This window comes from Hypanus sabinus, chromosome X2 (genome assembly GCF_030144855.1).
Source record: "Hypanus sabinus isolate sHypSab1 chromosome X2, sHypSab1.hap1, whole genome shotgun sequence".
NCBI lineage: Eukaryota > Metazoa > Chordata > Chondrichthyes > Myliobatiformes > Dasyatidae > Hypanus > Hypanus sabinus.
Window position 1 is genome coordinate 34,052,658 of NC_082739.1, and position 15,507 is coordinate 34,068,164.

Sequence of the window (15,507 nt, forward strand, 5' to 3'; positions counted from 1 at the left end):
AGGGATAACAAAAACAAGAAAATATGGGTTTAATGTGAGAGTGAGGACTTTTAAAGGAAGTTTAAAAGAACATGTTTTACATAGAGAGTATGCTGAACAACTCTTTAATTCTATGACTCTCTAGATATAACAATGCAATGAGGCATACTGCCCCAGTAGGCTCTGTCCATGAAAAGCAGCCTGGCCAATCAGCATCTCATCAGTCCATGCCCAATGATCAGCTAAGTGATTGAAACCCTTCATGGTAATTTCAAATGAACTCAACAATAAACTGCTCATTGTAGCATCAAGATTACATTATCCAGAACTCATCACAGCCTTGGTCTAAACATGGGGCAAAGAGTTGTATTCCAGGGGTGAGGTGGAATGGTTACCCATGACAACAAGGCAGCATTTGACAGTTTCGTATCAATTGCACTCTTATAAAACTGAGGTCAATAGGCATCAAGAGCAAACACTCCAGTAACTACAGTCATACCTCACAAGAAAGAAGTTGCGATTGTTGGAGGTCAACCATCCTAACCCAGTGTATTGCATTGGAAGTTCATCTTCAGGTTCCTCATCAATGGCCTTCCTACCATCATAAGACCAGAACGGAGATATTCACTGAGCAATTGCATTCCTAATGCCCCAGCAACGAAGCAGTCCATGCTTGTATTCTGCAACACCTGGACAACATCCAGGTTTGCGCTAATAAGTGGAAAGTAATATTTATACCACAGGACCATATCTGAAGGAGGTGCTGTTGTGCTTTTTTCACCACACAGCCAGTACATACAGTGCATTTGAGATCCTTGATGATGTGTATACTGAGGAACTTGAAATTACTCACCCTCTCAATTACAGTCCCATTGATGTCAATAGGGACTACCCTATCTTCATTCCTCCTGTAATGGAGGATACCGAGGTATACGATAGAACAGTGGGATCTGGGACTACAGATCCATAATTCATTGAAAGTGGCATCAAAGCTGTATAGGGTCATAAAGTTTTTGGTACATCAGCCTTCATAAATCAAAGTATTGGGTGTAGTAGTTGGGTATTATGTTGAAGTTGTATAAGATGTTGGTAAGGCTTAATTAGGAGTATTGTGTATCCAATTTTGTCACTTGCGTTCAGTATAGGTATCAATAAGATTGAACGAGTACAGAGAAAATTTACAAGGATGTTGCCAGGTCTGGAGGACCTGAGTTATAAGGAAAGATTAAATAGGCTAGGACTGTATTTCTTGGAACGTAGAAGATTGAGAGGAGATTTGATAAAGGTATACAAAATTATGAGGGGCATAGATAGGGTAAATGTAAGTGGCTTTTATCCACTGAGGCTGGGTGAGACTACAATCAGAGGCCATGGATTAAGGGTAAAAGGTGAAATGTTTAAGAAGAAAATGAGGTGGAACTTCTTCACTCAGAGGATGGTGGAGTGTGGAATGAGCTGGCAGTGCAAGTGGTGGATGTGATTACATGAATGGGAGGGGTATAAATGGCTATGTTCTGGGTACAGGTCAATAGGACCAGGCAGATTAATAGTTCAGCATAGACTAGGTGGGCCGAAGGGCATGTTTCTGTGCTGTATTGTCCTATGACTCTATATATAAGTACATGGATAGTCAACTTGTCTTTGTGTGTGGTAGGTCATGTCTAACAAAACTTATAAAACTTAGTTTTTCAAAGAGATTACTGAGATAGTTGATAAAGGAAAAATGGTGGACGTTTTCTACATGGACTTTGCCAAAATACCCCATGGGAGACTGGTTCAGAAAGTTAAATCACTTGGCATTCAGGATAAAGTAGTAAATTGGATTCAGCATTAGCTTAGCAGATAATAGATAGATAGAGTGATAGTAGATGGTTATCCCCTGACTGGAGGCCTGTGACTGGTGGTGTGCTACAGAGATCAGTTTTGGTTCATTGTTTTCTATGATCTATATTAATGATTTAGGTGAATGGGTGCCACAGCAGCATCATGCTATTACCACACGAGTTGTTCTGGAGTTCAGAGTTCAATTCCAGCAGCATTCTGTAAGGAGTTTCTGTGTATTCTTCCTGCAGAATACATGAGTTTTCCCCAGGTGCTCTGGTTTTCTCCCACAGTCCAAAGACATACCAGGTAGGTTAATTGGTAATAGTAATTTGCCCCATTATTAGGTTAGGGTTAATTGGGGTTGTTGTGGTGGCATGGCTTGAAGGGCCTAATCTGCACTCTCTCACTATCTAAATAAATAATGTGGTAAACTGGATCATCAAATTAGCAGATGGCATTAGGATTGGGGGCATAGTGGACAGAAAAGAAAGCTATCAAAATCTGCAACATTGTTTGGACCAGCTGAAAAAAATGGCAGATGGAATTTAATGGAGATAGGCAAGAGGTGTTGCACTTTGGGAGAACAAGCCATGGTAGGTCTTAAACAGTGAATAGTAGGACATTAAATTGTGTGATGGAACAAATAGATCTGGGAATACAAATCCATAATTCCTTGAAAGTAGCAGCACAGGTCAATAGAGTTGTAAAGAGAGCTTTTTGGCATATTGGCCTTCGTAAATCAGAGAATTGAGACAGAAGTTGAGATGCTATGTTGAAGTTGTATAAGATGTTGATTGGGAAAAATTTGGAGTATTGTGTGCAGTTCTGGTCACCTACCTACAGGAAGGTTACCAATAAGATTGAAAGAGTACAGAGAAAATTTACGTTGCTGGGATGTGAGGAACTGATTTATAGGGAGAGGTTGAATTGATTAGGACTTAATTCCCTGGACCGTAAGAGTATGAGGTGATACCTTACTGAGGCTTACAAAATTATGAGCGGTATAGATAGGGTAAATATATGCAGGCTTTTCCCCTGAGGCTGGGTGAAATCAATAGTTTCTAGTGAAAGGTGAAATATTTAAGGGGAACTTGAGAGGGAACTTCTTCACTTAGAGGGTGGTATGAGTGTGGAATGAGTTGGCAGCAGAAGGGTGGATGTGAATTTGATTACAAAATTTTAAGAGAAATTTGGGTAAGTATACGGATGGAAGGGGTTTGGAGGCCTATGGTCCAGGTGTGAGTCAATGGGACTAGACAGAAACAAGGTCTGTATAGACTAAATGGGCTGAAGGGCCTGCTCTATGATATTTTTGACACTTCCTCAGAAAGTCCCTTACAATCAGATTAATTAATTGATCATTTTCTCATTACAGAAGACCATATCCAAAATAATCTGTTCCCTCACTGGCTCTCAGAAACTTCAGTGAATACATTCTGTGAATACTTTCAAGGGTTCCTCCACAAATATGATTTGTTCAATCTATCTGCAGGTTAAAGCCCACCCATTTTCTGATTTATGTTATAGCTGCCCTCAGAGGCCCCGATTCATGCGAGTGAATTTCCTTTTCTATTTCTTATCCCTTCTCAGACCGATTCATTAACTTGATCTCTGAGCCAAGTTCACATCTAACAGCCTTCCCAGCACCAAACCTCTGGGTGATTCATTTGGATGCCAGACATTCTTTTTCCTTTCACCTTGAGTTTGTCTATGAGCCCATGATGACCCATGAGATCTTGCTCTAGTTCCATCCACTGCCCAAGCCAACTGAAGGTGCAGTTGAAGCTACCTGGCCATGGGGTGTGTGTTCTCCTGAGGAGTGGTGCTTGGCAGTAGGCATGGCGCCCTCCTGTGGGGAAGAACATCACTATCCTGACCATTTACAACAGGAAAACTGAGTGAACAGTGGTGTCTTGTAGATACTGGGAATAATCTGAGGTTAGTAGGTAAGTCCTTCATCACAGATGGTTGCCATAGTATTCATATGTCCTTGGCACATCAGTCCAAGCTCGAATGTTGCATACAGGTATGGACTGATTCTTCTCCTGAAAAGATGCAAATGGAACGTTCACCAGTGAACATCCCTAACTCCATTATGTGCGAGCACTGACTTGGAACACAGAGAGCAGAACATAAAACAGAACAACATTGAAACAGGCCCTTCCACCCATGACATCTGTGCCAAGTGAAGCTAGACCTTTCTGCCTGAACATGATCCTTGTCACTCTGCTCCCTGCACATTCATGTGTCTATCTAAAAACCACTTGAATGCCACTATTGAATCTGCTTCAACCACCACGTACTAGGTACCTGACACTTGGTGTGAAAAACACTTACCCTGCACTTTAAATTTTCTCTCTCTCACCTTAAGGCTATCCTCACTAATAATGGATACTTTAGCCCTGGGAAAAAGATTCTGACTGTCTACCCTATCTATGCCTTTCATAAATTTGATGCTCCTTCCCACCTCTCTTTAAAGTTAATATTCTAACCTAGAATCAGAGTCAGTTTTATACCACTGACAAACGTTGCGAAATTTGCTATTTTGCAGCACATAAATATACTATAAATTGCAATTATAAATAAATACATAAATACATATATAACTACACAAAAATAAGTAGAAACTTAGAAATAAAAAAATAAATAAGTTGTGCAAAAAGAGAGCAGAATTAGTGAAGTAGTGTTCATGGATTCATTATGCATTCAGAAATCTGATGGTGGAGGGGAGGTGGTGAAAAATCAGTAGAAGATTGAAACTCTGGTGAAATGATACCACAACAACCCCTCACTCAACGTCAGCAAAGCCAAGGAACTGATTATTGACTACAGGAGGCTACAGGTCAAAGAGTTAGTCCTCATCAAGAGGTCAGAAGTGGAGAAGGTCAGTAACTTTATAGGTGTTATCATTTCAGAGGTTCTGCCCGGGAGCCAGTATGTAAGTGTCATTACAAAGAAGACCCAGTAACACCTCTGCTTTCTGAGAAATTTGTGCAGATTTGGCATGTCAGCTAAAACTTTGACAAACTTCTATAGGTGTGTGGTGGAGAGTATCCTAACTGGTTACATCACGGCCTGGTATGGAAACACCAATGCCCAAGAACGGAAAAGCCTACAAGAAGTGGCGATACAGCCCATTTCATCACAGGAAATGCCCTCGCCACCATTGAGCACATCTACGAGGAGAGCTGACACAAAAAGGCAGCATCCATCAAGAAGGATCCCTACCATCAATGCAAAGCAGGAGGTTCAGGAGCCTTATGTCCCACACCACCAGATTCAGGAACAGTTACTACTCTTCAGCCATCAGGCTCTTGAACCAGTGTTGAAACTTCACTCACCTCAACACTGAATTGATTCCACAACCTTTAGACTCACTTTCAGGGACTCTACAACTCATGTTCTCAGTATTATTTGTTATTTATTTATTCATTATTATTATTATTAGTTTTTTTTGTATTTGCAGAGTTTGTTTTTTTTACGCATTGTCTTTCTGTGTAGTTTTTCATTGACACTATTGTATTTCTTGTATTTTATCTACTGTGACTGCTCGTAAGATAATGAATCTCAGGGTGGTATATGATGACATAAACATACCTTGATAAAATATTTATCTGTTCCTAAAATGTTGAGTATGTGTCTGCAGGCTCCTGTACCTCCTCTCTGATGGTAGTAATGAGAGGAGGACATGTCCTGGGTGGTGAGGGTCTGTAATGATGGATGCTGCCTTTTTGAGGCATCCCCTTTTGAATATATCCTCAATACTATGGGTGCCAGTGGCCATGATGGAGCTGGCTGAGCTTGCAACCTTTTGCAGTTTTTTTCCAGTCCTGTGCAATGGCCCCCTCCATACCACATGGTGCTGCAACCAGTTAGAATGCTTTTCACAGTATATCTGTAGAAATTTGGTGGTATCTTTGGTGATATACCAAATCTCCTCAAACTGCTCACTGGCACACCTTCTTCATAATTGCATCAATAGTGAGCTCAGGAATAGACCTTCAGAGATGTTGACACCAAGGAACTTGAAACTGCTCACCCTTTCCACTGCTGATCCCTCAATGAGAACTGGTGTCTGTTCACTCGACCTCCCCTTCCTGAAGTCCACAGCTAATTCCTTGGTCTTGCTGACATTGAGTACAAGGCTTCTGTTGTGACACCACTCAACCACTAGAGAGATCAGGGCACCTCCTCGTTACTAACTGAGATTCTGCCAACAACAGTTGTGTAATTGGCAAATTTATAGACGGCACTTGCACTGTGCCTATGGGTGTAGAGAGTGAAGGGCGGCATGTTCACTAGGCAGCACCCTGGTGAGCGTCTTCAGCGCCCTTTCTCCGGAGCTTCCACATCCTTCCTGTAAGATTAACCAAATCTGCATGCAATATACCAAGTGGGGCCTAATTTCCCATATTCCCTTTAATCAGTGATCTAATTCTCATCCTCTCAACTACCTTCAAACATGGCTTCTGAGGAGAACTGGTTGTTACTTTGTTCCTATGCAAGGGTTTTTAACCAGTGAATCTTTATCCACCTTTGACTGTACGCATCCTTAGCCCTGCCAGCACCCATTTCCATTCCTTTGGTAGACAGTCCAGATATGGTGGTGTACGGGCACACCTTGTGCCCACTGTGCAGCCTGGAGACATGGTTCACTAAGTCAAAATTCACTGCTACAATTCTCTGGCAATTGTAGATTCCAACTGATTGATTTTTCATTCCCTGTTTCATTCAAGCAATTTCAGTCCAATTCCACAGCAGCCTTCTGCTTAAATCAGAGCTCCTATTTACAACAAATGACAGCAAACAGTCCAAGTTTCCAAATCCACTCAATAATCAGTATCTATCTTTTTAATATTCTCTTATTTCTCAGTGATTGACACCATCCTTGCTTCCTATTATAATGTACAATCTACCCTAAACGATACTTCAAGTACAAGTTCAAGTTCATTGTCATGGGCATACACTCAGTGGCCACTTTATTAGGTACAGCATGTACACCTGCTCATTAATGCAAATATCTAAACAGCCAATCATGTGGCAGCAGTTCAATGCATAAAAGCACACAGACATGGTCAAGAGGTTCAGTTAATGTTCAGACCAAACATCAGAAATGTGATCTAAGTGAATTTGACAATGAAATAATTGTTGGTGCCAGACAGGGTGGTTTGAGTAACTGCTGATCTTCTAGGATTTTCACACACAAAAGTCTCTAAGGTTAACAGAGAATGGTGCAAAAAAACACAAAGCATCCGGTGAGCAGCAGTTCTGTGGGTGAGAGGTCAGAGGAGAACAGCCAGACTGGTTCAAGCTGACAGGAAGGCGACAGTGACTCAAATAACTACATGTTACAACAGTGGTGTGCAGAAAAGCATCTCTGAACACACAACACATTGAACCTTGAAATGGATGGGCTACAGCAGCAGAAGTCCATGAAAAGTTGCCACTGAGTGCATATGCTCAGGGTATAAATGCCATTTATACCCTGCAGCAGCACAGTTTATTATAAACATGACAAGCATATTTTACATAAACCTAAATTTTACAAAAATATAAATATTATATAACCAACATGACAAAATAAACAAAAGTGGGCACAATGACGTTTCAGTCCCAATGAAAGGTGTTGTCCCAAAATGTCGGCTCTTTATTCCTCTCCATAGATGCTGACTGACCTGCTGAGTTTCTCCAGCATTTTGTGTGTGTTACTCTGGATTTTCAGCAACTGCAGAATTCCTTGTGTTCATAATAACATCAGGTCGGTTCAAGAAAAACAATAATTTGATTTTTCATGTGATTAATCAATGTCTGGCCAAGAAGCCAACGACTCCATTGGTTTTTCTAGCTCAGATGAGGTAATTAACAGTTAAGGCAGAAATTTCAGAGAAGAGCCAGGGAGGATTTTATCCCATTCCAAAGGTTATTTCTGAGCCTGCTCCCTTTAAAATTCTAGTGATTCTCACACTGGACCCGTTAAGGGACTGTGGGTCTGTTCTCTGCTGCACATTCGTCAGATAAAAAACTAACATTGCATCACAGTCCTGCTGATGCACTGGTCTCCATATCAGCAGACCATTATAGAAAACAGTTGGAGTGGTGGTGATCCAGATCTCAATGGGACAGATTTTTTTTTATCATTTTACTGCCACATCTGTCTGGATGGCAGGAGGGAAACTATTTCCATGTTTTTTCATTCTACTCTTCCATCGATACCCTCTATCTACATTCCTTATAATATAATAGTTAATGACCACTGGTCTCTCAATGTCCTTCCTCCATCACATTCAATGTATCCAAAGCACACAGCTTCCCATATCTTAACTCATTCTATCTCCATTCCTTGATGTCATCTTAGTCCCTCACTTTAAGATTCTTACACTCATTTTGAAATCCTCTGCTTGCTACACCCTCTCTTTTCTCTGCAATCTCTTCCAGCCCTGCATGTTGCCATCTCTTCTCTTTTTTTTCCTATTTTGATAGTCCTCACCTCTATTGATAGTTGTGTATTCTGCTGCCTCTTCTGTTTCCCCACACCCCGCCAAACTCTCCATACGTTCCTCCTTTAAGAATTTTCCTAGTAGCAGCTCTTAACTCTCTGAAATTTCTGCCTGTTTCTATTCCCCTATATATCACAATCCTTGCCCAATTCATGTCTGCCGAAAGCTCTTGGAACATTTCCCATCATTAAGGTCACCATTTATATGCAGATTGTTGGTCATTTCTCCAGTGAGTCTACATTTTCTTCATTGTCAATCAGTTAACTTCATCAGAGTCTACATTGTTCTACATGGAGTCTACACCACGTTAACCAGGCATTTTCAGTCAACATTGCATTCACTCTGCAGAGTGAGAATTATTTTGAGAGCAAGAGCTGCGGTAAGAACTGGCAATGCATTTATAACCTCTTTTCTGCCTGCAGACCCGCCTGTGGTGAACTTGACGATGGAGCCTCAGCCTGTCCTGGAAGGGAGCACGGTGAAGTTTCAATGTTCTGCAAAGGCAAACCCTGCTGTTAGCCTGTACAGGTACCTCCTCATCTCCTGCTGGGTGGGATGACTCTTCCCATTCGATGTGTTTACCAAACTGCTGAGTGGATACAGACCGTGGGTCAGGCTGAAACTGGTGATCCACCACTGGCCAGAGCTCCTTCTCACTGCCATCCAGCACTTCCTGTGGACAGTGCACAGGGGTCCATAACCCAAGGCCAAGGTTTGGTTTCATTGCCCCGTCACCCACATGACATACAGTACCCCCTCAAGGCTGACCAATAGACCATGGACAAAGCTTTTATCTTGCTGTTCATCACTTTCAGGAGAGGGAGAGAGAGAATAGGAAAATGCTGTGAGTTAGGCATGCTCAAACATCTTGTATGGAGAGGAAGACTTTGTAAGACACTGTGTCTGTCCCTTTTGGATGACTTTGTTTATTTGTTGAGATACAGCGCACTACCAAGCAACCCCCCAATTTAACCCTAGCCTAATCACATAACAACTTACAGTGACCAATTAACCTACCAATCTGTACATCTTTGGACTGTGGGCGGAAATCAGAGCTCCCGGAGGAAATCCATGCAGTCACGGGGAGAATGTACAAATGCCTTAAAGACAACGACAGGAATTGAACCTGGGTCGCTGGTACTGTAAAGCATTGTGCTAATCACTACACTGCTGTGCTGCCCTAGGTTATAGATTGGGAAGGCACAGCTGTGGAACTCTGACTATATTTTCAAGTCCAGTGAGTATTGGGAAGAGGTGGCCAAGAGGATCGATAAACTTCATTAAGGACTTTGTCAAGATCCTACATCATACGATGGTCCAGAAGATTAGATCCTACAAAATCCAGGGAGAACTAACTAACTGGATACAAAATTGACCTGGGTGGGAGTCAGAGGGTGATAGTAGAGCATGTACCACAGGGATCAGAGCTGGGTCCTCTGTAGTTTGCCATTTACCCTAACGAACTGGATGAGAATATAGGTGGCATAATTCACAAATGTGCAGATGACAAAAAAAGAGAAAGTTGTCTCAGGTTATGATGGGATATTGATCTTCTGGGAAAGTGAGCAACGGAATGGAAGGTCAAATTTAACTCAGGCGTGCAAACTGATGTATTTTGAGAAGTAAAGTATGGGCAGAATATATCCAGTGAATGCTGGGAGAGAGACCTTGTGGTGCAAGTGCACAGTTCCTTGAAAGTGGCAACACAAGTAAACAGGGTGCTGAGGAAGGCATATTACATTCATTGGTTGAGGCATTGAGTGGAAAAGTTGGCACCTCACATTAAGATTGTACAAAATGTTGGTTAGACTGCACTCAGAGTTGTGTGTGCAGTTCTGGTCATCACAATATTGTGAATAAGTTAGAGAGAATGTAGAAAAGATGCACGCGGATGTTGCCTGGATTGGAGGGATTGCGTTATCAGGAGAGATTGAATAATGCTTTCCCTTGAGCAAATGAGGCTGAAGGGAGACGCAGCTGTTATATAGGATTATGAGGGACAAATACAGGGTAGATAGTCAGTGTCTGCTTCCCATGGTGTGTGGCATCCGTTAGTCTCACGAGACCATGGATCTGCACCTGGAAAGTCTTGGAGTGTCCCCTCCAGGGCGCAGACCTGGACAAGGATATATGGAAGACTGGCAGTAGCCCAAGCAGCAAGTCTCCCCTCTCCACGCCACCGATGTTGTCCTAGGGAAGGGCAAGGGCCGATACAGCTTGGCACCAGTACCGTTGCAGGAGTTGCCAGAACAAGGTTGAACTGCCTTTGGGACTCCAGCTCCAGATTTGTCCTCAGGGTTTACTCTTGAAGCCTTTCCCGTGAGTCGGTATGGCCACAAGGCAGCAGAGGTTTGAAATTAGAGTTTTCCCTCTCTTAGATGGACTGCCTTCCCAGGCTGACGAGCTCCATCTACCCGAAACCCTGGTTTTAAGGCGCCAGGACCCGCCTTCACCCTTTCTCCTGTCAGTAGAAATGGTTCCGACAGGCTTAGAGACTAAGCCACACGAGAAGGCCAGGAGTTGGACTTGGTTGTCAGAGACTATTTGAGGTGCACGCCATGAGGAGCACTTTTCAGTAGTGGGAGCTTGTCCCCACAACCACTCCTTGGCTTGACAACCTTGGAACCTATGGTAGGGGGTGTCTAAAACTAAAGAGTGTAGGTTTAAGGTGAGAGGATGAAGGCTTAAAGGGAATCTGAGGAATACATTTTTAAGCACAATGAGCTGTTGGAATCTGGAATGACCCGGTGGAGACGAAAAGTCACATTTAGGAGGCACCTGGATAGTTAGTTGAAGGTACAAGGCACAGAGAGATACAGAATCAATGCAGGCAAATGTAAGTAATTATAGATAGAAATACTGTTCAGCATGGACAAGATGGGCCAAAGGGGTAGTTTTGATTCTGTACAAGTCTGTGATTCTAATGAGGTTTGTTCTAGAGAATATGATCATTGTCAGGAAGGCTACATACAGAATTTTCTCATCTGCCAGTGGTCCAACTGAGTAGTGCTTACTTCTTTTTGCAACTGTGTCAGAGATTTAGATTAAGCCTAACATCCTCCATGTCCCCCTGTCTGTGGCCATCATACCGCCAGACACAGATGTAGAAGCATTCTTCATTGCTGTTTCCATAACAGTTGTGTTTGACCAGAGTTGTTAGCCCTAAGCTGAACCCCCTTATCTGGAAGACCAGTGGACCACTTTTTGAATGGCCCGCTGACCTTTGACCTGCTTTGCATAGGTCAGGGGTCGGCAACCTTTACCACTGAAAGAGCCATTTGGACCCGTTTCCCACAGAAAAGAAAACACTGGGAGCCACAAAACCCATTTGACATTTAAAATTAAATAACACTGCATACAACATTTTTTTGCCTTTATGCTATGTATAAACAAACTATAATGTGTTGCATTTATGAAATCGATGAACTCCTGCAGAGAAAACGAAATTACATTTCTGCATGCAACAAAAACATTTTGAACTCCGAAAAAAAGACGTTGGGTTGAAGGTTACTTTTAAGTAAAATACTCAATGTCTATTTGAGTCCTTCTTATATTTATGAAAAACGCTGAACTTAAATTGTCCGCCAGCAGCAAACCAAAAATAACGTCAGCCAGCTGTCAACCTGAAAAATAAAAGGACTATTTCACTGAACAATGAAAAAATATGAATATACGTAAAATAATAGGCAATTAAAATATTTATCATACTTGGTTAATGGGATTTCTGCTCCTGGACCTCAGCGCTCAGCATCTGCACATCAGGGCTGTATGACGTCACCTTCATCTTTACACAGGATCGCAGGCTGTCATCTGTGAGGCGTGCGCGATGTTTGTTTTTAATAAAGTTCATGTTGGAAAACACCTGCTCACATACATATGTGGATCCAAAGATCGACAGGACTCCAAGCGCATACTTTTTAATGTTTACATAAATGTCGGGGATAGCATTCCATGTTTCGAACACAAGTTTGTCCGGTTCGGGGAGGTTTTCAATATCACTCCATTTGTGATTCTGAGCAAGAACGGCCTTCTGACGGGCAACATCTTCAAGGTCTGCTGTCAAGCGTCTAAACTTGGACACCCATATGTCTTTGTCAGCTATGTCGGCCATTTCCATCTCAAGATCAGGTTGACTCACGCCTGCCAATGCAGTCGTATTCAGTAGGGAAGGATCGATGCTTAGGGGAGTGACCGGGAAGGATAATGTGTTTTTTACCTTTCTGAACTCACAGAAGCGTTTCCCAAATGATGTTTGCATTGCGATGATTGCAGAATGTAAATACTCCGAATTTATCATGTTGTGAGCTTGTTTGAACTCTCTCAAATTGGGGAAGTGAGATAATGTGCCTTTCTGTAAATCTCTGGCAAGCACTGTCAACTTGCGCTCAAATGCCAAAACATCCTCCAACATGTGCAGGAATGTGCGCCCTTTCCCCTGAAGAGCTGTGTTCAGCGTGTTCAGGTGCGCTGTCATGTCTACCATGAAGTGTAGCTTTTACAGGCACTCTGGCTGTTCCAGCTCAGGAAAGGTGAGACCTTTGCTGCCCAGGAAAGTTTTCACTTCTTCCAGACACGCGACAAAGCGTTTCAGCACCTCCCCTCTTGACAGCCACCGGACTTTGTTGTGCAGCAGGAGATTAGAATATGCGCTTTCCAGCTCATCCAGTAACAAACGGAATTGACGGTGATTTGAACTTTTTGCCATTATTTTATTGACAATCTGAATGACAACATCCATTACTTCTGTGCATTCCGGAGGAAATGTTTGAGCGCACAGTGCCTCTTGGTGCAAGATGCAGTGAAAAGTCAGCAGCTTTCTGTCCAGCGAATTCTGCAGTAAAGCCACAAATCTCTTGTGCATTCCTGTCATACTTGGTGCCCCATCAGTAGCTACTGACACCAGGTGGGTGGTCTTTATTACTTTGGCTCTTAAACAATTCAAGACAGCCTCACAGATGTCCTCCTCCCGTGTTTGGCTTTTTATAGGTATCAACTCAATTATTTCTTCCTGTTGCCCGGCAGAGTTTACATACTGGCAGAACAGCGCTATTTGTTCAATATCACCTTTGTCTTTAGAATTGTCACAGGCAATCGAGTAGGCCACAGCTTAACTGATGTCTTTAATTTACTGTCTCGTGATGTCTTCTGCCATTTTTATGGTTCTGTCTTTGACAGTCTTTGCAGAGAGGGGCATATCCCTGATTTTCTGCACAATTTCACTCTTGTTTTTAAAGTCCGTGAATAGATGTTCTGAAATCTTAATGAAAGATTCTTTTATATATTCACCATCTGTAAACTGCTTCCCGTGCCTGACTATTTCCTGAGCGGCAACAAAACTAGCATACGTAGTTGATTTTCCAGACTTCATCCACTTCTGGAAATGATTTTTGCTCAGATCAACCTTCCGCATCAGTTCCGAAACGGCTTTTTTCTCTCATCTCCATCTGGATATTTTTGAGCAAAGGCTGCGTGTTTATTCTGGAAATGTCTTGCGACTTTTGACTTTTTGTCGTTTGCTAGTTTCTCATTGCATATTAAGCATACCGGTAAACCAGTCTCGTCAGCAGTGAAAGCAAATGAATCTGCCCACGTATCATTAAACGTTCTGTTTTCTTCAGTCACTTTTCTTTTTTTAGAATTCTCCATAGTTAGCCGACCTTGGATCAAAAAATTAAAGAAATCGCGCACTGGCGGGTGTCAGGCATTGGCAGTGGTGATGTATAGTAATAGCGATAAAAAACACGTTTTATTTAGATTGTACAAGATCACCATAATCTTCAAATTTAGAATTACATTTCAAAAACTAACAAACTAACATAAAATACATTTTAATTAAATACTCATCATTTATTTTCCAAAGCCACAGGGAGCCGCATGCGGCTCCGGAGCCATGGGTTGCCGACCCCTGGCATAGGTGAACTAAAGCATAAAGCCCTGACTCCAGCCATCATAGCTCTCTGGGTCATTGAGGCATGCAGGCCTTCAAACCATGACAAGGTTGTAGTCCTCTAGGAGGAGCAACATGAAAAACTGGGTGAAAAAAAATCCTTCTGTGCAGTCCTCATACGTTGTTGAATGGATCACATCACTCGGCATTTTGATCCAAATAGGCCACTGCCTGGGAATAGATCTGAGGTGGGACAGTGAATGGATTAGCACTGAAGCTTTGCTATGTTTGGAGTTAAAATGGTACTGCTTAAAATGCTCAGATGTTTAAGACTGTGCAATGGGACAGATTGGAGGAAGCGATTTCCGCTGGCAGGCTATAATCTTCAAATTAACATTGGGAAGGGAAATCAGGAACTATCTTTCCCACATAGGTGGCTGTGGAAATGGGAAGCTATGTTCCTGAGAACTGATGATGCAACGAATAAATTGGAGCTTTCAAAACTCAATAATTGGGGGGTATCTGGAGAAACAGGGGAATGGAGGTGGTGCTATCACCCGAGTGAAATCATCTCAAAAGACTGACCCACTGTTGCTCTTGAGTGAGGCTAATCTGCACACCCTGACTGTGGATGTACATTTTGGTTCACCGTTTTTCACCCTCTGAGTTAGCAGGCAGATTCGCTTAGCAGCCTTCATCACCACAGGCTTCAGCACTTGCATATTCTCCATGTGAGGATGAGTGAAGCAAGGGTGGCAATGTAGCAGATCATTAGTTAGTGGAAAGAGTCATCACAACTGGCACATCAGTACAAGGGAGTTGCAGTCATTTTGCAATGAGAAGTGAGGTCATTAATTGCACCGGTGCAGCAGACCGAACCTGGCCCAGCAGATGCTGCCTCTTAAATGATTGATCACCTTTTCTAACTAACAATCAGCTTGAGAAGGTCTAACAGCATGTGGCTCCCCAGTGAAGTAATCAAGAGTTATGGTTAATAGAGAATAAATGAAATACTTTAGGATTTTACTGTTACTATAATTATATAGGGCCTCTCTGTTTTCCGGCACACTACAACTTACTTAGCTGATCTCAGACTGTGGAAGCCGTAGAGGCTACAATCAGCCTCTACCTAGGCAGCGCTCCATCTGTCAGGATACCAACTCTGACTCACTAGCCACCAGACCCAACTCTGGAAGTGCAGATGTTGTGAAGGACTGAGGACAACAGATCACAAGAGATGCAGTGCTGTTGGGTGATGGAAGCTTTTGTCATGCCCAGTCAGCAAGATCAGAACTTTTAGAAGATGCAACAAGAAAATCA

General features: G+C 42.5%; 1 protein-coding gene across 2 annotated transcripts in view; it reads left to right on the top strand.

Moving 5' to 3' along the window:
• kirrel3a (kirre like nephrin family adhesion molecule 3a) overlaps positions 1-15,507 on the top strand; it is a 693,875-nt gene that overhangs the window by 561,849 nt on the left and 116,519 nt on the right. For both annotated transcript variants that reach the window (XM_059957202.1, XM_059957203.1), the window contains exon 6: positions 8,723-8,828. In XM_059957202.1, the coding sequence (XP_059813185.1) occupies positions 8,723-8,828 (106 nt within the window). The remainder of the gene's footprint in view (positions 1-8,722; positions 8,829-15,507) is intronic.